We start from the raw sequence: 25,169 nt of genomic DNA, 5'->3' as shown, positions 1-25,169 counted from the left end.
TTTAATTAGTATATTGCAAAAATGTATTAAAAATGTTTTGTGATTTATCATTTTCACCTATTTTGTTGGAGTTACTTTTAGCTGCAGGAAGGTCTCCATAAAGCCCCAAAGTCTACTGTCATGTCACTTATTCTTCCAGTGCACCACCTGGAGAATATGTGTGTCCAACAAAGGTCTCTGGGTTCCATTTAAGATGCTGTGGTACTTCACTTTTGCTTATTTATTAGTTTTATTACACCTAGTACTCTAGAAAGAATGTGGAGCCATAAAATAATTTCTGCCTTTTGGTTAGACTCAAAGAATGCTGGAACGGTTCTAGAGTGAAAGGGATCATTTTTTGTTATGATTAATAAGCATATCAAAAAGCATGCTGCTTTTTCTTTGATTGTACTCAAATATCTTTAATATTGGAAGGAAAAAAATAAAAAGAAGGCTCAAGTCAGGCAGTGTAACTATCGCAATATGTTATGGTAATGGTTTGTTGTCAGTTTGTGTTCTCCCAAATCAATGAAGAGTTGCAGATACAGAGGAAAGAAAGTATGGCAGTACAGCCATATAGTGTACGTGTAGGCTCCTCTCAGTGGTGCTAACCCACTCTGTATGACTGTAGTACCCATTATAATACAGATATTGCGCTGTGAATATTATTTTCTCTAGGTTATTACTGAAGTAAATGAAGTAGAAAATGAAATGGCGCTGATTTACCATTTCTTTCTTGTAGTACCTTCACCAACCACAAAGAAGCAGGCATGATAGTAAATCCACTGACTGGATGCTGTGTAGTGGCATTTGCCACTTGGTATTCATTTTGTAGCATTATTTTGGTAGCCTTAAAATATTGTGAGCAGCTTTAAATGAGCTATCACTGAGGAAAAGTCCTAAGCGTTACAAGACCCATGCATCTTTACAGGTTTCTCCTTCCTATGCAGTGATACTTGTTATCTTTCCACAGTGTTGATGACCGACCAGGATTTGTTGCGGTCGAGCTGAGATTACGTAACTACTATTACGACATTTCCCACTAACAGCACGAAGAACAGCAGCTTTCCTGCCTCCAGCCAGCACCCTCTGAGAAGCAGTTCAGTTTCCAAAACCAAGCGACTTACTTTGATTTTTGTACTGCTGCTTTCACCCAGCAAAGCTCAGAGCTAAGCCCTGTGTCTGTAGGGTTGCCTTTTCTTCCCTTCTACGCAATATCCAGCCCCAAAATAGAGTGTTGAAAGTGGAGAGGCCCCAGAGCGAGTAGCAAGGACATCAGAGCAGATGCTCATACTTTTGCTACGTTCCATTTCATTTTATTTACAGCTTTATTCACATTACTTTTTTTGGTCATGTAAAACCTATTTAATGTCTTTCACCCCTCTTCCTCTCTTGTATTTGAATGGGGATTGGAATTTAGATTATTGGTATGAATGTTCTTAGCCCTCAGATGCATTAAGAGTTGTTCCAGCCTTCCCCCTCCCCAAGGAAGAATAGCATAAACATTTCTCACAGTGAAGGAAATTCACTATGAAAGTGTGTCAGTCGCTCTGAATGACAGCATGTTTGATTTTACCTCAAAGTCCCTTTAAAACCAAATCACATTCTTCTCAGTAGCAATGGGAGATGTGAATTTCCAACATCAGCATCTCCTTTAAATATGACCAACTTCTGTCGTTCCTCATCTCATGTAGAAACACAGCTGTCCCTCAGGGACTTATTTTTTCCTGATGATACCTGGGAACTCAGGGGCTTGCTCTCATCTTGCAACAAAACATATCAGCACCTAATACAATGGTTCTGGGTTTTAACAGCAACTCTGTCACTGCATTCCTGAAAAGATAGCTGTACAGTGAAAGGTGATGGAGCAGCACCTTTCTTTGTGCTGTTTCAGCCTACTCCAGAGATATCTTTTCCATCTGTCTCTTGGGGTATACCACAGCTCCTTGTGTTGTATTTTGAGCAGCAATCATTTCTATCTTTTTTTCAAACCTTTCTTGAAAAGCATTTGTGAAAATTCACCACACCTTATCACCTCTAAAGCTAAATTTGACCCTTAGCTCAAATATTTTAAAACAGGCATATTTACTGTTTACTTTTGTCCACTCCTAAATGTTAGTATTTGTCCTGTTATTAATCCTCGTGAGCATCTCAGGAAAAGGTGTTTATCTTACCACTCTTGTGACGTGCCATGCATCTCCATTAATGTGCAAGTATAGCCATGGTAATAACAAATAATGTAATCGTTTCTGATTCTATTTTTACCTTTATGCTTTGTTTGTCCAATCTCATTTTAAATATTATAGATATCAAAATTTCTATCGCTTATTCCTCACAAGCAGCCACTTTACTGGCATTTACATATATCTCAGGAGTCTACATACATTGCATCTACTAGATATACACAGATTTTAGAAGAATATATAGAATAAGATTTAGAGTTAGATATATTTATTGCATATGGCCGGTCAGAACATACGCATTTAATTGTTGTGTGAACAGGGTATTTTTAGAGATGCAGTGATATTTTTTTCTCGAGCAAAGAAACTGTGTGGGCAATTACAGTGAGAAAGTGTGAAATAATTTTCATAAAAGAGATTACTATAAACAAATATAGGAGTTACTGTATTTTTTTTTTCTTTTTACTAAGTTTATGGTCTATTTTTCAAAAAATACCTGGTGATTTTTGGTAGTTTAAAGCATATGCTACCGAAAGATACTGAGTGCAATAGACCATGTTTCAAATGTGACCAAATGTGACTTATATTGAAGATGATTTATTTTTGGTTTTTAAGAAACATTTTTCTACAAAAACAGCTTATGTAGAACTTAGCCATAGTTATATGTAAGTGTTTTGTTGCTTTAATCCTGTTGCAGAGAAATCGTTAGCTCTACATGTGCAATTAGTACATTCATGGGGATATTAGTTATAACCAAATTGCACAAATCTCTACTAGCCAGTGAGTGACAGTACTCAGTTTCTCTGAGATAGATAGATATATATCTATATCTATATCTATATATGTATCTCTTTAAAAGTGTTATCTGATACGACAAAACCAGAGGAATATTTCTTCCCCTCTCTTCTGAGTGAATGACACTTTCTGATGTTACTTGATTGTTTTTAACTTCACTATTATGTAATAAAAGTTTACAATGAGAATATATTGTGACATAAATGGATTAGGTTTTAAAATTGAAATTAAAGACACTGTTTTACAAAATATGTTGTTTTAACAAGAATCCTTTAATATTTAAGTGCTTTCTAAAAAATGCTGATGCTGTGCAGAGTGTGTATATTCACTGAATTACTGTAATTGTTGTGGAAGATTGAGATTCCCCTACTGAGACTGAAAGGTAGCTGACATGACAGATAAGCCCACTGAAGCCTGGGCTGCTTTTGGAGCAATTCAGAACTAGCAGGAAGATCTCCCAAAATTTGCATGTTGTTATTACACCTAAGCCTTTCCAAGATACTGTTTTTCAACAATACTGTGCTGGATCTGGAGGGTTAGAGGTTTCAGGAGCCAGTGCAGCATATGAGCTGTCCAAGGATTTCTGCATTACCAATATCAGCTATGCCGGATTTAAGTCACGTTGTACCATGGGGAACCTCCCTCAAAGGTGCAGGCAACTGTTCTAGGTCTTCTGAAATAACATTGGAGATTTTAGGCTTTCATTTAGCTTTTGCTGCAAGCTCAAGTCCTCAGGAAAGCAAAGGCTGGATGGGCCTGAATGTGAATCTGAGTAATAAACAACAAAGGCCAAAAAGTAGACAATTCTTCAATCAGGTACTTACCTTTTGGGGGGATCAGTCAGTGGCTGACTGACTTACGGTGTACTGCTGTGGTTGTTTTCCATGTGCACCATCAACTGATATGATGAGATTTTTCTCTTTTGGTTGTCTGGATTTGGTCATCTTTATTTTTAGATTGACTCATTTCAGAAATGCCATTTGGCAGCATAGCCCCACAGGTAATTGTCACAGCAGAGTGAAGGGGTAGCAAATCGCACCATGGAGAAAGGGAGGCTGGTGTGAGTAACTCAGAGAATAAGGAGCAGCTGAGAACATGTTAAATGGGTTTTTCAGTGAAAGAAAACATTACAGCTTTGGTTAGGGCTCAAATGTACAAAATGATGGAGTTTTTTCAGAGCACGGTTTCCCGTAAAGACCCACCCAAAGCTTCTTAAAAACCCTGGCGCTATCTCTACTTGCTTCCAACAGTATGCAGAAAGGGGACTTTTAATCAGACAACGAAAAATACCCATCATTTTCACACCCAGAATCCTCAGAGTCAGAGTTGCAGGTTTGATAAAGAGCGCATCTGAGCCCGGCCGGTGCCGGCGGGGCCGGGCAGCTCTATGGCCCGGCCTGCCAGGAGGTGGCGATACCTGAACGGTGTGAGAGTGATGCACTGGGCCCTGGGCCCTGCCTTCCGCCGCGGCTGCTGCCGTGCCGAGGCGCTTGGCCGTCTGTTTGCTGCCTGCCGTGAAGCAAAGTTTCGTGTGAGGATGAATCGTCAATGATTTATACCGTGAACCGTTAGCTGTGGGTGATTAATGAAGACTTCTGAGACTCTGCGTCCCCTTTTAAGCAATGCCAGCAGCGGGGGATTGCAGTCAGAAAGATACGGAATATGTCCCTCACGTGCATAGAAGGGAGTGAGGGCGGCATCTGGGTTGAATAGGACAGGGGAACATTAAGTCAGCAATTGTAATTACCGGCCCAAAGTTTAGTGAAAACAGAAAGCCTGTAAGGCATGCAGAAAAAGAAGGAAAAAAGGGGGGGGGGGGGGGGGGGGGGGGGGGGGGGGGGGGGGGGGGGGGGAAGTACTGATTCTTGACAGTGAAGAAAAACAGCAGTGAAGAAAAACAACATTGGACTTAAAGTGATCCCAGGCTCAGATGGAAAAGAGGCACTTCAAGAGTCAGTGTCACCATTTCTCAGCAGCGTGCCCCAGTGCTATGCAACCATGGAGCGACGCAAGGCAGTGGCACAACTACATTTGGAACCCAGCTCTCCCTGCCAGGGCGGCTTTCGGGGCCGGTGGTCGTAGGGAATGGTTGTAGGGCTGATAGGCAGGACTCGACAGCCGAATGCCTCCTGCTGTAACTACAGGCAGCTGGGAGCTGAGATGCACACACCTTTACTGGGGCAGCCAGGTAACCTGTGAAGGTTTGCGGCTGGAAAAGGAGGGGAGGAATGAGGGTGGGGCACACCGCAGCTATCAGAAAGAAAAGTGCATAGGGAAAGAATTTGTCTCCTGTTTGACTAATAGTGCTGGAAAAAAGAAACAAGCCTATCACATACATGTCTTCCTTCAGGCTTGCATTACACCATGGATTCCTGAGGAACAACAGTCAGACAGATGTAGCGCAAACCCAACTGAAAACAACTACCTCCAACTATCCAGAGCTCTCTGAAGCCAGGGTAGTACTGTGCATCAATCTCCAAATGGATATTTTTTCTTTTCCGTCATATAGTGTTAATTGAGGTGAATACCTACTGGGTTCCTTGGCATATAATTAAACACCGTACTGAGTATAACCACTGCTTCCTTGAGGCAGTGGAGATGTGCACATTTCCTGATAGCCTGAGAAGCAGAGAAAACGAGAGGCAGCTGGGGAAGGCATTATGCTGCTCTCCATTAAAATTCATAACTTTGAATGTAAATAGCACCTGAATGACCAGTCAAGTAGAAACATGCACAGATTATTAACTCCCCAAAATCTGTCTACCATCGCAAATGCCTTAAACTGTCAAGGTAAGAACCTGTTAGGTCCAGGCCTTGCTTGACTATAACAAAGTGCTGGTGGAGGAGTCCCACTGCCACGCGGGTGCAGCTGCCCTCCTGGCACGCCCTGTGCGACAGCGGGTCAGTAAGCTGAGTGCTGGGATCCCTGTGCCTCTGCCATGTTATGAATGCAACCTACAACAAAAAGAAACAACTTTGCAAAGTTTCAGTACCACGGAAAATAGTGTGTGAGCCATCAGCCCACGCTGCAGCGCAAGCGCTACTTTGCATGGATGCTCACTTGTCTGTCCTGCCACGTTGCCACCAGCCAGTGGCAGCGTTGACATCAGCAACCATTCTTTCTTCTCCCTGCTTTGTTAAAGTGAGATTGTGTTGGTTTCAGCAAGAGTGTCGTTCTTTCCTACCCGCATCCAGTAACGCCCTGTCCTACTGCCTCAGTTCTTACTACACAGCCACTGTAGCTGTATCTTCAGATCTTGTTCTAATTTGTGTGCAGATTTCATCAATGTTATCAAAGGATTTCTATCTGACTGGTGTATCGGGTCCCACACCTCCAGTACCCTGAAGCAATGACCAGGTGGGGAAGAATTGTTATGTTGATCTGGGGTCATATTTCTAGAAAATAGATAGCAAGGAAGGATGGAGGGGAATGGCTGGGTGGTTGGGGCAGGGATACATCAAGAAATGCACCAGAGAAACAAGCTCGCTGAGCTTACCAAAGGGCAGGACTTAGGGGTATTTTTTCCACTCTACTTTGGAGCAGCTGTAAATTGACTGTTCGGCTGGGTTTGATGTTTCTTTTCCCAACAGAGATGTAATTTGGAGCCAATGCTTCCTTGGATTTTCACTGTAGTGATGCATTATCCATAGCTGGGTATGAACACCTAGATTGCCAGTGTTACTGTGTTTCAGCAAGATTTCTACTGCTGCCAGTAAATCCCCCAAACTGGGCAGTTTATATGCGTGCAGCTGCATCTCTCTTCTAGCAGCTTCCATGGGCCTCATTCTTCTGACCACTACGCAAACACATGCTTAAATTACAACAGGCGCACCAGCAGCCAGCCCTCTCCCCACGCCCTCATGCTCCCTCTGGCACAGAGAAGTGATGCACAATAAACTACAGTCACCACCAACAGGAAGGCTCCTAACCTCTTCCTCTGAACATGGTTGATTTTCTAGATAATATGGCCTCTTTAAGAGAGCAAATACAAAATGGTATAGATATTTAGTATCAGGTGGTGGTGGTGTAACTAACTGGCCCCCATACCCACCTTGCACTGAGGAGCTGCCTCAATTTTTGCAGACTCCCAATGCACTAGAGCATAAACTTTTTTTTTTTTCTTTTTCTTTTGCAAATGTAGTGTTGACTCTGATATATGCATGTCTTCGGCTATTTTAAAATCTTATATCTACTGGTATTACAGCTTCCCCAGGGGCATGCAGTAATCAGGTACTATTTTTAAACTCTTCGGTCAACTATGGCTTCCTTTTTATCTGTCCACTCTGTAGCTGCCATAGGGAGTGAGTATGGCATTCCTCATCTTTTTGTGGTTTCTACTTATAAGGAATAGGCAGGACAAGTAGCGATTCTTGTTGGTGCTGGAGTACTACATAAGTTAGATTACAGGATGAAGTACAGATTGAATCATGTCTCAGAAATTCACCCTCCAGTGTCACATTGTACACGAGTTAATGCAAACCAGAACTAACAATACATGAGCACGAGTACAAAGCTCTCAGTTTGTTCCCAAAGCTCCCACAGCTTTTTCCATGCCAGCTATATATATATACAAAAAAAACCAAAACCAATAATACAACGCATTCCTATGTTTGTTTGCAGAACTGTATGTGAGCAATTTCTTCAGTCATTTAATTACAAGGCAGCTGAGGCCTGCACAAAGAAATACACTCAAGGTTTGCTTGGTTATTGAGGGCCGTCCTTTTCCTTTCCCCCAAAATAAAAAGGTCCCAGGGTGTTTGAAGTGCAGGTAGCAGGAATGGAGACGTCAGATGCCACACCACACCTGGACACTGATACAGCTGTGAGACTGCCAGTACCTACATCTTTTGTTTGAAAACTGCGCTATGTGGTGGTAGTATGTTGCTGGGCCCATGAAGCCAGTATGCCTTTCTGCTTGGCCACCAAGCATCAGCAGGGCCCTGCTGATTACTACCCATCATGCATTAATAAACATCTGGAGGTGAGGGGGTGTGGAAAATACTGGGAGAACCTCAAAACCGTATCTTTGATTACACTGTAACGCACAGCGGCTACGCTCCCCATGTAGTTCAATGTTGTGGGCAAGAAATCAATCAGCCCTTCATCCTGGGAAGACCAGTGGACTATGACTTACACACCAAAGCACAGAAAACAGTTAGAGCTGTGTCCAGGTCCAGGGCACCATCATACAGTCCTGCAGCCTCTCAGACATGTTTTTGCAGGAGCATCTTGAGCAACAGGGTGACTAGAGCCACTTCAGGAACTAATAAGAGAAAGTGCCAGGAATAGCAATCATAGCTCTGAAATATTAATATTTGTTGCAATTACTTGCTGACAGTATTTAAATAAGGAAAGCTATGCCACCAAAAGCAGAGCTATGTGAGAATGTTCTGTCATTGTTTCATTGAGTGCATTAGCTTTTTTTTTGTACAACATCCTGTTATCTCTTAATTTACAGTTACTTTGCTTAAATTGTTGTACAGGACATGATGTACTAAGACAGCACTGCTGAGCACAACCACCTTCAGTATGTGTTTTAAAGATCTGAGTTATACCAAAAAATAAAAAGCAGGCACAAGGCATATTTTTTTAACATACGTTCCAGTGCTATTCTTTCCATTTTACAATATCCCATTCCTACTGTCTTGGACAAAGAAGCCATCTTGAGTCTGAATTTCACAGTCTATTTTATTGCCAATTAACTTAAACTTTAAATTATCAATTCTGGTATTGAGAAATAAAGACAAGCAATTCATCAAACTCTTAGGGGAAACACATGAGCTACCCTCAGACACCTCTCCTGGCCCCTTCATGGTCTCCCATTCCCTCAGTGCCTTCACGGAGGCTATGGAGATTGGGATCAGCTGCTGTGGTGCCTCTTCTTTTGCTGGTCCTTGTTTCTCACTGCACTGCTCTAGCGTGGTGTGGCCTTCACCAGCCATGGTCCCTCTAGAGTCACAGCTCCTCCAGCGTCTTCTGTGTGCCTGCCCCAGCTTAGGGGATTTCTTTTCTCCAGCACTTGCTGGTGGCAACTCTTTGCTCCAGTTGTGCTTAGGCTGTTGGCCAGTACAGGGTGGTCTGTGACCTCCTCTTCCTCCCAGGTCACCCCTGCAATCCCAAGCTACCAAGACCCTGCCAGTTATGCCCAGTGCACCCATTCACTTTTCTGTGGGAATTTCTGCCTGTTGTAGTTTAACCTGGCAGGTAGCTAAAACAACCACGCAGCCATTTGCTCATTCCCCCGCACCCTGCAGTGTGATGGGGGAGAGAGCTGAAAAAAGTAAAACCTGTGGGTTGAGATAAATAGAGTTTAATAGGACAGAAAAGGAAGATGATGATGATGATGATAATAATAATAATAATAAGAATATACAGAACAAGTGATTCACAGCACAATTGCTCACCAACTGCTGACAGATGCCCAGCTAGTTCCCAAGCCATGGCCCACCCTGGCCAAGTCACCCAAGGTTATATACTGAGCATGATGTCATATGATATGAAATATCCCTTTGGCTAGTTTGGGTCACCTGTCCTGGCTGTGTCCCCTCCCAATGTCTTGTGTATCTCCTGCAGAAGTCTCATGCCTCCTTGCTGGCAGGACCTGGGAAGCTGAAAAGTCCTTAATTGTAAACACTGCCTAGCAACAACTAAAACATCAGTGTGTTATCATCATTATTTTCATACCAAATCCAAAACACAGCACTATATCAGCTGCTAGGGAGAAAGAGAGAGGAGGTGGGGAAAGGATTTGGGTGCTGGCAGAGACTGCAAGTAGTCTCCCAAGTACCGAGGCCTGCTGTGCTCCACACAGGCCTTCCCTCCTTCCTGATCCCCCCACCACAGCTCTTCATTTGCTTTCCATAGGCTCACAAACTCTTTCCCAGCTGCCCAAGTCCTGAAGCCTGGTGAAATAGTAATGAGTGCCTATGCCAAGCACTAGGAACGGGTAAGAGAGTTTAACCTGGGGGAAGGAGAAAGCAAAAAGCAGGAACTAGTACCCCTTCCCTCTCCACAGTGTTGTAGACGTTGCAACCTGTGCCCTGTAAGAGGGCTCTTCAAGGTGTGGTCGGGCACCACTGGTGGGCTGTCTGCCACCAGAAACCATCCTCTCAAATGTAAGCTGCATAGCTATACAAAAACAAGCACACACTGCTGTCCAAGCCAAAAATCACAGCAAAAAGTATAGTGTGTTGGGAGGGGAGAATAAAAATAATGAGTGACAATTCAGAGACTACCCTGTTGTTCACTTGATTGGAAATGCAAAGCAGTGTGATGGCAGTGGATTTGCTGGCCCGTAGAATTTCTGCCAGGTGGCTAGCTTGCACTTGGATTTAACCCCACCACACAGCAGTCAAAGGGTGGTCAGATGGGGAACCCGCACCATTCTTTGGAGCCATCCAGTGCCCACCCCATGCATTCCCACCCGGTCAGACGGGGTGTATGGACACAGAAGGCTGGTTGCATGAGATGTTTATTTGCTGCTCCTCCCATGTTACAGGGGAAAAGTCCTTGTTTCCTTAAGCAGTTTCAGTCCTAGTGCGTTTGGTCGTATGTGCCAGCTCCCTTGTAGGCTCCAACATAGCCGCTGTTGTCTGTCAGATCCTGGCGGCCAGCAAGACCTTTCCCTTTGCCACTCTCATCAAAACGCTCTTTGTGGCTGCCGGTGTATTTGCTAGTGTCCGTCAGCCTCTCGACCCCACCAACTTTGGTGGCTTTCTGCAAGAAAGGAGGCAAACAAGAGGCAGACAGAATTAGAAAACAGCTCACAAACAAGCTCTTCCCTACATGCGAGGACAGCACACATCTTTACAGCAGGGATGAATGGTCCCATGGCAGCTCAAGGTGGCATACTCACCGTGGCGCCCACGCTGCCGGGCTCCTTCCCCTCGATGAGGCCATACATAGCCTGCAACGCTTCCTCCGGTGATTTGCCCTTGAAGCGCTTGCCGCAGAGCTCCTTCATGGCCTGCTGGAACTCAGCAAAGGTGATGGTGCGGGCACCCTTGGTCCTATGGCGAGGGGAGACCAAGAGGAAAGTTACCTTTCCACTGGGTGGCAGTGGAATGGGAAACCCCCAGGGCTGACCCTAGCAAGGGAGTCTGCATGCCTCCTGCCATTCCTTCCTCCCGCCCGGCTGTGCTGCCCACCGTGCCTCCCTGCAACACTCACTTGACTTTGTTGAATACGATGTCAACGTCAGTGCTGGTCACGGCTTTCCCATCCATGACCCCACACTCTTTGCACATCTTGGAGAAGTTTTTCCCCGTCATGTCATTGCCACTGGCAGATGTGTCACCATACACCGCAAATTTACGGAAAGCATTTTCTACCTCCGACATCTTGCTGCTATGGAGACAAGAAGTTGTGAGGGAAGAAGCTGAGGACCATCTTCAGCTGCTGGACACACATGTCCCACACATCTCATCTCCAGCATAGCAATGGGCACCACCCACAGGTATCTCTCCACCATGGACAACCATGACAACCACACAGGTATTTACACAGAACCCTTGGGATGCAGGCAGGATTGGGGGAGGGATGGGTTGGGACGTGAGGCAAGGCAAAGGAGAGGTGGAGGTGGGGCTCGGAGGTGAATTAATGACTGCTGCATGTGAAGAAATGAGGCATCAAAGCTTCTGAACCTTTTTGAAATAAAAGTTTCAGTTAGACTGTCTCAATAACAAATGCTTGCATTTGTAAGCTGATTTATGCTTTGCCTGTTATTTGATGATAAAGAGTCCAGATTTGTCTTCCAGGCCCCAGATAAGTGCCTAAATCTCACAGAACTTCTTGCAAGTAGTCACCAAGGAGTTGTCCCCATCTTTCCCACCACACTTCGTCCCCTGAACTGCTCCATGAATTAGGTTGTCCTCCTCCCAACACCAATAAATTTTCCAGTACTAGTCAACTTATACCACTGCGACCAGGTATCAGGGATCTCTGAGAACACAGAAGCCATTGCTCAGATTGTAAATCAGTCCACCATGACCTCAGCAGGCGATTTCTGCTGCTTGTGAGACACCTTCGAACCCTTTTGAAATACCCAGCCCCTCCTACAGCCTTGTGCTTCACGCAGGTGCTCTGGGTCTCAAGGTTCTTTGCAGGCTGCCATTCAACATAACTCTTGTGTGGGTCTGCATGTCTCTAGATCAAAAATCAGTCAGGCTTGTACCAGGGAAGCTGTGTCCTGCGAGCATGAAGGGGGCAGTGGGGGGCTCTGAGTGTCCTTGCCATCTCAGGACCCTTCCCTCCCTCCCTGGGAGGTGTGGACCCATCTCACCTGTGTGAGCTGGCAGTGATGGTGATGCTGCTGGCACTTTCCCTGCTGTCCTGGAGGCAGTGGGCACTCAGAACCACCCCTCGTGCCTCGCTGGCCAATTGTTACCTCAGCACCCATGTATGTCATAGTTCTTTGAAGGCTCGCCACAGGGCAGGGGGTGGGAGAAGAGGAGGGGGGACAACCCTGTGCCACCAGAGAGGTGGTGGTCCAAACCCCTTGGGGGGGTTATTGGACCTTCAGCCCACTGTGAGACAAAAAACCAAATACTGCATACTTTTCAGCTAGCATAAGCATCACACACTGGAAATGTCATCTGTACTGGGATATTTACTCCAAAGGCAAAGCGCGTCTATCCCTATAATCAATAAAATGCAGCCAGTCCTTGCTCCTCCTTCCTTGAGGAGATGCTCTGCTGCCAGCGTGCTTGTGACCTGGCTAGGGGATGTGCCCGCACACCTTTGGGGGTCACCAGGAAATCAATAGCTCCAAAAAGCAGAGTGGGGTGGGAAGGGGGAGAGACATAACACACATCACCTGTGGAAAAACTTTGAGAAACACAGTTTTGCCTTCATAAGCTAATAGACTTAAAGTAGCTGGAAACTGGATCTGGGAAGTTCAGGCCATCAGTAAGGCTCAGCTTGCACCCCAGCAGTCATACCGTCTTTGTAGGGTCACTGTGATAGTGCACTGTTAAAAAAAGCATTTCATCTTTGTGGCCCATGTAAGACTAAATGAATGTGCTTGCATTGGTTGATTTATTTATTTTCCTTAAGCTGTGCTTAGCAACATGGAATCATGTATAAATGCACCTTATTTCAGAAATATTTTGTTCTCACCACTAATTAACAGGCATGTACTTTGCAGTCTTGCTGTTGATCACAGCAAGCCCACAGCAGCAGGGTGAACTTGGACAAGCTCTACCCGTTCCAGGAGGAAAATCTTGCAGATACTCCTGCATGCTCACTGCCCCTGCACTTCTGCATGGCCTTTGGTCTTCCTGTTGCACTGACCGTAATTCTTCACCAATTACATTGCCATCCAGGGAAACTCGTTTGCCCCTTGGCATGTCTTGTGCGAAGGGCACTGGCCAGCTCTCACCCTTGACAGGCTTCTGTGGGAGGGTGGTCCAGGCAAGGGTGAAATCACACAGATGATGATGTGCAGGGCAGATGTACATGTTGTTGTTGCTGGGGTTTTTTCTCATATTCTGGAAAGGTGTCTGTTTTCTGTGGCAGAGTGTATTTTTGGAACTGAACTTCCCCCCCCCCCCCCCCCCCCCCTTTTAGTTTTAGCATATGACTTTTTTAAAATTAAAAAAAAAAAAAAAACCAAACAGAGCGGTTGGTCTCATCCAACCCCTGTCTGACCCTAAGGACAAAGCCCCTTTTCCATCTGTGCACCTCACAGGTAGAGTGAGCATGCAAGAAGCTCACCAGAGGTCACCAACATTTAACAAAAAAGAGAACTATGTTATTTCAATCCTTCACACACATGCGCGCACACACACGTATGGGCACAGATTCTTATTAGCTAATATGTTTTATTAAGAAAAAGGCAAATGGCCAGATTGCTGTTCTTCTGAAATTTCCTGCCTTCTCTATACTCAGATTTCTCTAGGAGATCTCTGTTCCTGTTGTCATCTGCAAATTTTATTAGCAGCAATTTTTCCTATATTTTCAGCTCCCCAGTACAAACATGAAAAGGCATTGGGCCTACCACCATAAGCTGCAGATTCCCCCCACAGCCACCTCTATGGAAAAGCGTCTCCTGTAATCTGTCAGTTTTCTGTCGCTGAATTCATTTAACCTGGAGGACAGCGCTTTAAAGAGCCACTGTTTAGAATGATAGCACGTAACTGACAGATCACACAGCAAAATTGTTTTAATATGTTCCAGACATATTGCTGCAGTGACGTTAATACAGAGATTAATCTGAATCACTGTGCCTATGGTCTTCGCTCTTCAATTCTCCCATGGCTACATGCCAAAATTTTTCTGCTTTCAACTGCAAGGCTTTCGACAACATCAGGACAAAGGAGTACACAATTTGGTCCCAAGTAACTAGTTAAGTATTTGGAGCTGTTGCCAGCCTTTTATGAGCTTGGTTTAAAATTACATTTAGGGAGGTTTGAAGCATCTTAGATATGACAGACGCTGCAGAAATAGAGGAGGATCGTCAGAAAAAAAAAGAAGAAAAAAGATAAAAAGCAATATTCTACTAAATATAAGTAAAATATATAAACAGACATGCACACACAGTATTCCCCTGTTCCTGAAGCAAATGCACCATTAACAAGAAATTCTCAAATTATGAAAGGATATGCTAAGTTTCTTAAATCTTAAATATTCATTTGTTGGGAAGTGGTTTATTCTGTATCAGTAAAATGCCTAGCTGTAAAACAGAGACCAAATTCAGTGTTCTGTTCAAATACTTACATAAATCTGCAGGAAAGTTGGAAGACAGCTTTGATACCATCTTCATGGAATCAGCGTTATTTATTTAAGGAAAAACAGTATTTCGAAGAGACTAAAAGGATAAAAAAAGAAGTTAGGGCATCTGTAATACTGAAGCAATCCAAACTAGCTCTGCAGAATAGCAGAAATACAGGAGAAAAGATTAATGTCTGAAACTCCTTTGTAGACAAGAAGAATATTAACTTCTGCTGTTATGAATAAATGAATTCTAAATTATTCTTTCACTGCTAGATTTTATGAACTATTACCATAATCACATAAACCTCCTTTTTTCACATAAATCTATGTATAGCATACGACTTCCCTTTCAGTGCCATGATCAGAGAAACCATTTGAATGAAGACATTAAAGCAGTGAGATTCCAATTACCGTGTGAAACACTCTAAATCTGTCAAAAAGAGCTGCTCAGATTACTGCTAGACCCAGAAAAGCCCAAATGATGGAGGATGAAGGTGAATTGAAACTCAGATGTGGAGCTGTACCCAATCCACGAGCCCCCACATTTGGTCCCAGAGCATGTCCTTTTTCAGCCAAATTGCCCCTTTCCTGGTCTCGGAGTAGATGAAGAACAAAGTTTTATTTAAAATAAGAGTCAAGTAGGAGAATGTAATACATAGCACAAGTTTGAAAGGCAGTGACTTTAGCTGTCTTGCTGAATGAATGTAATCTGTCTGATGCAGATGTATGGGGATAGAGGAGAAAAGAGAGCAATTTGTTGGTGCCTGGCCTTAAAAGAGAAGTTTTACAGAATAGCTGAAAGAACAAGAATCTTGCACCGAGAAACTTGAAGCTACTTGTCAGAAATTAAAGCTAAATAGACCAGACATGCAGCTGTTCTGTGTAAAAATATTTTATGGGATTTCTTTTCTATATCTTCAGTTCTTCAGTGCAGCTTTTATTTATGTCAGGCACGCACACACACATATACAATCAGGAAACCTTTTATGGACATGTAGATCAAACTGTTGTTCAAAGGAGTAAATTAGGACGAGTTTAATAATCCTGCGCTGAAGTAACCTTCTGTATGCCTCAGTCTAGCCCATATGAACTCAAGGGACTCATCCTTTACTTGAAAACCAACATGTGGAAAACTGTATTTCTGCATTGTACTGGGGTCTCTGGTGAGATCCCACAGTGAGCCCACAGAAATAAACCACAAAATTATCCACCCTTACCTCTGACCTTACTGAGCATATCCCTCTAGTAAAAAATGGATGATTACCAAAAACCAGATTCCCTCTCTGTGGAAATCACCTGCCTCTCATTTCAGAGGCTGAGCACAGCAAGAGCTGATGATTTCTTTTTTAACCTGTGGTCAGTCTGTATCTACATCTGTCCAGGAAATACATGCTTTAGAGGGACATCCATGGGCCAGTCCTCTTCATGGGAACTTGTCTACAGTGGGTGACGCTTTCTGGTCATTGCAATGGGAGATGCCCAGTCCTGTCTGAGCCAGGGTCCCCCCAGTGCAGGCTGTGCTGGTGTGGGAGGAGCCAGTATCTCCCCCAGCAGAGACGGAGCACATGATGGAGGGCAGGCACCGAAACCCACAGCACTGATGCTCAGGAACCACATGGGAAAATGCCTGCTGCACAGACAGCTGGGGCAGGGTGCCCCCATGGCTGCTGACCCCCGCCTCCCTTGGCTGCCCCGGATGCGACACTCTGCAGTTCCTGCGGCCAGTTTGGCCACAGCAAGGCTGAGGAGAAGGTAAACTGAGCCCAAAAGCTGGGCTGCATTATAGGAATATTGGCAGAATAACTATCCTCTCTCAAATTAATTCACCTAGAACAAATACGTGTACCTCTTGGCCAGAAGTCCTGCTTTCTTATTACATTGGGGTTTCTTGGCATGCGTGAGAGCCGACTGTGGCCATGGGATTGCATGAAAATGCTGGAGTACTAAGCAGGTGTGCCACTTCGCCGAACCTCTCCCAAGACTTACCCCCCCAAAAAAAATCTTAGCTAAATGCTTTTACAACACTCTAGCTAACTCATTAGGAAATACGGCATTTAATAATTCCATTATTAAAAGTGATTACTAACATATTAAAAAAGGTCATTTTCATAAAGATCGAAAAGGTCATATTCATATATATATATATCATTTCTACATGATAATGTGAATCATATTCATTGCCAGTGTAACATCTACTGATTCCACTGAAGTTATATTAGGAACTAATTTTGATCCTGAAGTCTGTTTTCCTATTCTATATTAGCTACATTATATTATCTCCCTCCACAGGCAAAATTGCATTTACCTCAAACTTGATTTGATGCAATTATCTAGGAATAAATTATCTTGTTTTGGCTTGTTTCAACAAGTTGAGCCATTTGCACACTGTTCCAACAACATCATTCACCCTGCAGAAGTCTCTTGGTAGTTCTTCAATTCTGATCTAGAAGTTTGTCTAAAGAGGTACAGATCCTTTGTGCGTACTTACTGTACAAACACAGTTTTGCTGCTTATTTTTCTTCCACAATATGTCAAAGCATTCTGTAGGGGTGGAGGTACAAGAAATACGAAGTTAAAGCATTTTTTTTTTAGGGCTAAAATACTTTCATACAAAAAGCACGTGTACTGTATGCTTTTTTTTAAAAAAAAAAGTCAGATCACATTTTAGATGCTTGTGAGAAACATACATCTAGATATCTGTTGTAACTTAAGCTCCTAAATTGCTTTGATACTTAGATCCTTATAGAAAGGTATTTGCAAGCCATCCGTTGTGTGCTGTCATTCAGACCAACAGAAAACTCGGATGCTGGCATGCATCAAGTACAAATAGGACAAGCTGACTGCCTCATCACTTATCGCTTAGCACCTTTATGAACAAATTCAATGACCTTCTTGAGATAACCTCATTTATACCATAGCTGATGGTGGTCTACCATTTCGCTATGATAGCTCAAGTCATCTGTCCTTTTCTGACCAGCTGCGCAGGCCTGTTTCAACCAAAGAATTCTATTACAAGCTTTTAAAAGTGAGTTTCAAGCAAAAGAAGAAAAAAGTATTAATAACTACTTACCAGAATTATTTTTGTGCCTTATTTTATGAAGATCATAGCTTAACTAATATTTAAAAGCACATACTTGACCTTATGTGCTGAGATACTAAGCAATTCAATGGCCAATTTCACAAACTGCAGTCTTAGCACTGGCCTTGCATTATACTTTAGCTTCTATTCTACGTTGCCTTCCATAAAAGTAAATAAATTGCTCACACAACATACTCCAGCTACAAACACTGAGCACAACCTGCCCTAAACAACTCAAGAAGATTTACATTATGTTTTAGAACTTCCTGTTTGATTGCTTAATTTTTCTGCATACTGTTTAGTAAATAAAGTTGTTGTGTTAACAGCAGGTTGTAAAGTCCCAGAGCAGATGTAAGGATGGTCTAGAACACCAGATTTTAAAGCTACAGACTTGTTCCTGTTCTGATCTATCAATGAAAAAAATAAAATAGGAATTATGTTTTTATCACTACTAAGGAAATTGACAGCCTATTTCAAAACACACTGCAGCTTTCAGAGGAAGAGGGTGTCTTTTCTTCACCGTCAGGCCATAGTTCAGACTTCAAACATCTTGGTGAAGGCAAAGTGCAAAGACAGGGAGCAGGGCACTGTTCCCTTTAAACATCTCCACAGGGAAGCGCTGTGTTGGCTAACATGGACTTACACGCTTCTGTGGCCTTTTTGAGTGGCTAGTGTTGACAAGAAGACAGTTTCAGTTTTGACTGAACTAATACCTTACAGGCTTATCAAGAGCAGGGATGAATTTCATGGATGTGTTGGATATGGCCCTGTGCTCCGTCCTGGGGCAGAGGGTGCTCCTTAAAGAGCATCGTATGGAGCCGAGAAGCCAACCGTGCCTTCTCATTTTTCTGGTTATGGTCTGAAAAGGTATTTCCAAAACCTGCACTGTCTAGTGCCAACTCAGGCATCCAGCAAATCTAGAAATGGCAAAAGAAAGGTAGTGTCTACCTACAGCCTTCTGCACGCACTTGAATCCTCCCGCTCTTGCTTGCTAAATATGTCAGTGGCCAGCTCTTGGGAGATGAGCTTTTTGCTGCATGTTTACAGCATCTTGAAAATGCTGATCAGTTTCAAGTTAGGACCTTGAGGTACTTCTGCAATAAAACTGATCAATAGTACTGATATCCTAGCAGTCAGGAACTCACCTAACTAGACCAGGACCTGGCACCGGCCATCTGTACCACTCTAACCTGGATGGAGGCTAGTGAGAAGATTTATTTAGCCATGCTGCTCCATGGCACAGAGAAATCCCACTCCACCTGGCATCTCGGATTTTCACATCAGTGCTGGGTGCTGACACAGTCCTGTGATGAAAACAGGTTTCTGTTTTCCAGTGCTTCCTGCGTTTCCATGCTCTTGCAGCAGGCTGAGAAACAACACCCCTCACTCTGTCCTCATAGTGTGAGATGGTGAAACTCACCACCATGAGACGCTTTGTGTAACAGAAATATAAAGAAGTTCAAAAAGCAATTAGGAAAGCCCAGGGAGGGAAGGTCCTTTAAAGGGCCACTGAAGATAGAGAGGCAACAACCTCCAGCATGGCAAGTCTCTGAGCCTGACTGGTAGACAGGAACTTTTATACTGGAGGATGCTCCAGGAGCATGTGCTTGTTCTAGTTTAAGCACACATCAGAGACAGGACATGTGAGTGGATGAACTTTTCTTCCAACCCTATATGACAGTCAATTTAGTTTTCTTGCTTTCCAGACCTAGGGAGACATTAACCTACTATATTTTCTCCCAGTTGTCATTCTTCCACTTTTGGCCTACAGTGCTTCTCCCAGAAAATGGAAAAATCTGCTGTGGTTGGAGATTCTTCTAAAACAAATAAGCAAACGGCCAGCGCACCACAAAATACTCCTTCTTTTAGGCTGGGAAGGTTGTAAAAGCCATGCACTGCTGCAGATGGGAGTCAGAGCAGCTCACACTTGCAACTACACTGAAGAGGATTACCAGAGCCCTGGACACCAGAAACTGAGAGAGGACAGCTCATGAAAAGCAGGAGAGTGCAACTGCTCGTTTTCCATGGTTTTACAGCTTGCAAAATAACTTACATTTGACTTAAGCAACAGTGACATTTTCCAGCCTGCGTCAGAAGAGCTGACACCTGTTTGGCACACTCTGCATTACTCAAGCGGTGCAAGTCAATGGAGGCAGAGACTTGGGTCAGCACGTGTGGCTGCAACATGTTTGAACTTCCCAAGGGGGATTAACTTAGTTCAACTCTGCCTGCAGGTCAGGCAGCGCAGGCTTTCTCACGTGCAGTGACCCAGGAGAAGTACTGAGGCTGCTGGGCTGCGCTGCCATCACTTCGCTGATGACGGTACCAGCTTATTGCTCCTCTGGGCGTGGTGCCTGGCCCAATTTCACGGCTCAGATTGACAGTACGGATCCCATAAAACCAGGAGGAAGGACAAGGAGGGCAGAGACAGTTTTCAGCCAGGTCTGAAACCCACTGAACTAAACAGAAGGCGTCTTCTGGCTAAGAACATTTTGTTTTCAAAAGCAGCATTCTTGCATGATTTCACTGACTGATCCACATGGGACTATTTTGTGGAATTGGTATAATTTGTGGCATGATTTTTATGGTATGATTTTCTGAAAAATACATGCATGCAGCAGTCAGTAGCAGTTACCAGCTTTAAATTCTGCAACAGCATCTCTCTGCTCCTGGCAAGGCTGGGAAAGGCCATGGGTGGGAAGTGCACAGCACTGGGAAGGGAAAGCAGCGTTAAGAAGACCAACAGCAGTCTTGACACTGACGACACTCCTGAGCATGCGGGCTCCTCACCATCTCGTGTTGTGCAATGCAAAACATGCTGCTTCCTTCATGTTTAGCACTCTGCTTCCTTCACTCTTCTTCTCTGGGGCCAGATCCCCAGCAGGTGTAAATCAGCTTTGTGGCGCCACGGTCACCGGTCTTTGCCGGTTGACACCAGCTGAGGGTTTGGCTGTAGGTCCTTATTCTCCTGAAGGCACAGCAAGACTCCCGAAATGTGTCAGAAGCCTTAAGCCCTGCTGCATTCCCTTTCCCATCCCTCCTGGCAGCAAACCTAGGTGCCAGCTGCTGGTTAGGAAAATGCGCGTCGGTTTGTAAAAGCACAACTGTAAAAGTGAAGGGAAAACTCCCCCGTATCTCTTCCCTTTGTCGTTCCTGCACAGAGGCACCTCGCTGCCCCATGGAGGGAGAAGGCTCGCTGGACACAAGCCACAGCCCCAGCGGGATGTTTCCACCCGCCCAGCGAAGCGGAACAGTCCCATCGCTGTCAGGCCAGAGCCAACGCACAATATTTTACGCAACTATTTTTGTGGTGGGATCGAATGGCTTGGTATCTGGGACATCTGCCGGAAGCAAGACACCCTTTGTGGGAGTCTACACAACTCAGCTGGCCTCATGCTGCCGGTTGCTGAAGCCACAGCCTGGGACTGCTTTTCAGGTCTGGTTAAGGGCAGAAAAAAACCCAAAAAAACAAACCAGCTTGCTTCAAACTGATATCAATCATGCTCGGTGTTACCATGTTAGGTGCGCCTTGTGCAAAAACCAAGAACCTGTGACATCCCCCTGCACGCCTCCCCGCTTCCCCAAATCCTATTTTTGAGTGAGGAGCCAGAGCAAACGCATGGTTGTGGCAGAACCTCACCACCTGCCACCTCTAATTATAGGGGAGTCCTGGTCCTGGTCTGTATTAGCAGAACCTCCCCCCCCACCCCCCCCCGCCCCATGCCGCACACACATTCAAGCTCACTCTCTGCAAATACAACCGTCCAACCGCCAATTTCAGGCACTGGTTCCTTCACGGCAACAAGATATAAATATAGACTGTGATGGCCCCAAAGTCTTTTCATGTTAACCCTTATATTATTTCCATAGCTGATTCTTAAAGTTAATTTTGTGATATGAAATCCAATACTTAGGGCCATCTGCTGTCTTAAACCCAGGTACCCATATGTTAAAGCAGTATCCAGCAGCATCAATGGGTGCTCCAGGCACAAAGGTGGGTGATTAAGTAGTAGAAGATTTTTTAGACTGACCCACTCAACCTTTGACAAGAGAAGAAATCCTTGTCACAGTCTAATAACTCTTCTGCTTGCAGCAAAGTCACTTGTCCCTTGTGCCTGCAGTGAGATAAAACACACAGATGTTTTGTATTCAGAGGTAATGCTGTTTGAGGCTATGAGAAGGTAGCATGGGGTCAAGATTTATAAGTCCTCCTGAGGCCTTTTTGCTTTATCTGTAGCAAATATTCAAAACAAAGTCAGAGGACTACCTCGTAAGAGCCAAGCACCCAGCCCTGGCCTGTAGGCTTACTCACCCATGGGCATATTCCCATATATGTATGTATATACCCATTAAAGAGAGAATAACCATCAAATTCTACTCTGGAGGTTTTGCAAAATTCTTCAGGAAAAGGCATCCTAATGTTACCATGCAAAACATTTCTTTTTGGAGAACAGGTTTCACCTTTTTAATGTCACAGGGGAACACAGCAATCCCTTTGGCTTCAGGACTCAACAGAAGCTTGGCTTCAAGCAACATGATTGAAGGGCAGAGTCAAATGTGTAGTTTACCTACCATGGAAAGAAGCACTCTTCCATCTTATCCGTTTCTCATCTGCTGAGTGAGGATTTGCATAGCCTGCAAATCAGCCAGGCTGAGGGATGAAGACCACCCAGATGATCCTATGGTTCACACCCTCCCCATGATCCAAGCCATGTACTTTGTGGCTGAGGAGATGGCTCACTCGCCTCTGAGTGGCCTCTGAGGACCTTCACCTCAAGCGCACCACGTCTTTCTTTGGCAGAACAGTAGCATGAGATTGGTCTGTTCTTTGCTGAACTCCAAATCCAAAACTGCATTCTTTGTTCTGAACTATGGTTTACCGAAGTGTGGTTTAACAAGGTCATATGCTATTTCAGATATGTAACAACCAAAATGCATTTGGAAAATCAAAGAAAATGAAAAACAGCTTATTACACTCAAATACCCAACAATTATATGCAAGTCCTCCATAATATGCAGTTAAGAAAATAGGAGATGGCAGACAGAAACCTCAAAGAAGAATAAATCGCAGGGAAAGGAGAGAGGAGGATTGCAGGAACCTGGAAGAGACTTCAAGAGGCCATCCACTCTTTTTCTTAGGGCAAAATCACAATCTCTGTCATTCCCCACAAATGCTTCTCTTATCTTAGACAAGAAAAACATCAAACTAGTACATACACTAGTAATGGGCATTCCACAGCTTCTCCAGGCAATCTGTCTCAGCGCTTCACTATCTCTGCTTGTAATGCCTTGCCTAAATCTTTCTTCCCTTTCTTTGAGTCTGTTTCTTCATGTCATATCCACCCGGGACAAGAAAATGAGTAGGAATCAATTTAGAGAAATTACACTGCGTTTCTCTTTACAATTTCATCATAAGTTGTTCTGCCTTACAACTATGGATTTTTTCTTCTTTTCTTTCTCTTTTTTTAGGGCGAAATTCACTTCTATGCACACATTGCTGGCAAAATGATCTGCTGCAGAAAAACCACAAGTAACAGTAAATACCTGCAAAGATGCAGAGATGGGCAGGAGTACTGAAATCTCTCCTGAACCTATTTATTAGTGTCCCTATTAGAGGTCTGAACCAGCAAGACCTGGAGACTTGCTGGGGTATTCTGTCCTGACACCTAGAAAGGTAGCAGCAGATTTTATGTTCTTACCTGTAAGAATATATGCTGAAGTTTTTAGATGTATTCTCATTTGGCCAGATAGTTCCTCTCAGGCCATAGGAGTTTTACCACTGATGTAATCTGAGAGCTTTTAATAATGTGTAAGACACAGAGTCTTTCTGAGTGCAGGCTGTAGCATCATTGTATTGTATTGCCAGAAAGAAACCAGTTCCTATGCAGCACGTAGTTTGCGAAAGTAATGTTTTTGAGAGTAGTGTCCTATTCCCATGGAAGGACATTAGTCAGTGTGGATGGCCACATCCAGCTTGTCCCACATTACCCACACAAACACTCATTTGCAGAAGCCAAAGGGCAGATCTGCCACAGGGAATGAGCTGTCACAGCTTCGCTGACTTCCGCTGGGTAGCACTGATTTCCATAAACTAAGAACCTTGTCCTCAAACATCTACATGTTTGGTTTCCTTCTGTTTTTACAGAAATATTCACTGGCTACACATTAAAGGGAAAGTCAACCCTCCATATGCAGGCAGATCTCAGCTCCTTTTGGATATGTTCATGAATGTATTATCGTTGTGAAATCAGGCCTTCAGCTCAGCATGATTATAAACACTTCTCTACTTGCTAGTAGGTACGGAACAGCCAGATTTTTAAAAACTGAATGGAGAAAAATATGCTTTACAATCGTGTTAGTTTTGCATTGAAAAGAATGTATTTAAGATGCCATTACTGCAATTTATGTGGAACAGTTATTACAAGTAAATATTCAGTGTGCTATAAGTTTTGCCACAGAAATGGGTTTGATAGCATAATGGGCAGAACCTTTTCAGACATTAATACTTATATTGCATATCCAACAAATGGTAATAATGCTTATAAAAAGCTTTGACATTTGTCTTTTATTTGTCTACTCACAAGATTTAAACTATGGCATAAAGATAAGACTGCAAGCTGGTCTAATTATGGGGAGGAAAAAAAACCAATCATACCCAGACATAAACTCATTTCAATGCCTTAAATGAAAATAAGTCAGGTAAACTGTTTTTAGTTTACCTGACTTTGTCTTTTCTGAAAAGACAAATAACTTTTTCTTCTGCAGTGAGAGAACAAATAAAAATACTTCTGTCAGCAAGGCAATAAAAAGCAGAATTTCAGCACCAGAATTTTCAGATTTTGGTGAGAAAGGGCATGGACACTCCAGGTGCACGCAGTCTGTGTGCAAACCTGCATTTTGTAGATCAACACTCTGTCTGTCACAAACATTCAAGCTGATGCTACAAGGCACAGAGCAGCTGGGCACTCTGCTTTCCAAAGCCTCCCGACAGAAATTGTCTCACACCACCTAACTCTACTAATGGTGTGCAAGTTCAATGGGGCAGGATACATTCTGCTACAAACTCCTGATCTATAGAAACACAGAAGATCTATAGAAACACAGAAGCATACGTACAACTTTCCATTCATGATCAGATCGTGTGCAGTGCCAGCTCTGTTCACTTACACAACGCATCTTGAGTTTGAGTTTTGCAAGAACTGACTTTTCATCTTTCGATTTTGTAAATGCAACACATCCACCACCTGCATCACGCAATATTTTCCCTGGACTGAAAGGGGAAAAAAACCAGAGACGTAATAGGCCATTTTTCAGAATAGTATGTATCTTCCTTTCTCTTCTCCATGACTTAATGCTATTAATTTCCAAAAGAATAGGGGCACATATCCAACATCCCACAGCCCTGAGAGACTTTCCTAAGCAA

The 25,169-nt window shown here is 43.7% G+C and overlaps 2 protein-coding genes across 5 annotated transcripts in view; one reads left to right on the top strand and one right to left on the bottom strand.

Moving 5' to 3' along the window:
- Positions 1-3,203, top strand: part of SYK (spleen associated tyrosine kinase) — a 56,183-nt gene extending 52,980 nt beyond the window's left edge. The window contains exon 14 of one of the 2 annotated variants that reach the window (XM_075740509.1): positions 953-3,203. In XM_075740509.1, the coding sequence (XP_075596624.1) occupies positions 953-1,025 (73 nt within the window). In that variant the 3' untranslated portion in view covers positions 1,026-3,203. The remainder of the gene's footprint in view (positions 1-952) is intronic. The other variant, XM_075740510.1, reaches the window with a different exon arrangement.
- Positions 3,204-10,408: 7,205 nt separating this feature from the next.
- LOC104636274 (tubulin polymerization-promoting protein family member 2) lies at positions 10,409-17,018 on the bottom strand. 3 transcript variants are annotated; one of them, XM_075741281.1, is made up of 5 exons: positions 16,973-17,018; positions 14,671-14,761; positions 11,125-11,301; positions 10,811-10,964; positions 10,409-10,671 (listed from the first exon to the last, which is right to left on the bottom strand). In XM_075741281.1, the coding sequence occupies exons 3-5, from the start codon at positions 11,292-11,294 to the stop codon at positions 10,489-10,491; spliced, it is 507 nt and encodes a 168-aa protein (XP_075597396.1). In that variant the 5' UTR covers positions 11,295-11,301; positions 14,671-14,761; positions 16,973-17,018; the 3' UTR covers positions 10,409-10,488. The 3 variants fall into 3 exon arrangements, with proteins under 3 accessions (XP_075597396.1, XP_010301686.1, XP_075597395.1); XM_010303384.2 differs by lacking the exons at positions 14,671-14,761; positions 16,973-17,018 and adding an exon at positions 12,236-12,922; XM_075741280.1 differs by lacking the exons at positions 14,671-14,761; positions 16,973-17,018 and adding an exon at positions 12,770-12,822.
- Between the last annotated feature and the right edge of the window lie 8,151 nt (positions 17,019-25,169).

Source organism: Balearica regulorum, chromosome Z (genome assembly GCF_011004875.1).
Source record: "Balearica regulorum gibbericeps isolate bBalReg1 chromosome Z, bBalReg1.pri, whole genome shotgun sequence".
NCBI lineage: Eukaryota > Metazoa > Chordata > Aves > Gruiformes > Gruidae > Balearica > Balearica regulorum.
Note: the sequence above shows the minus strand (reverse complement) of the source record. Positions and strands in the feature narration are given on the sequence as shown.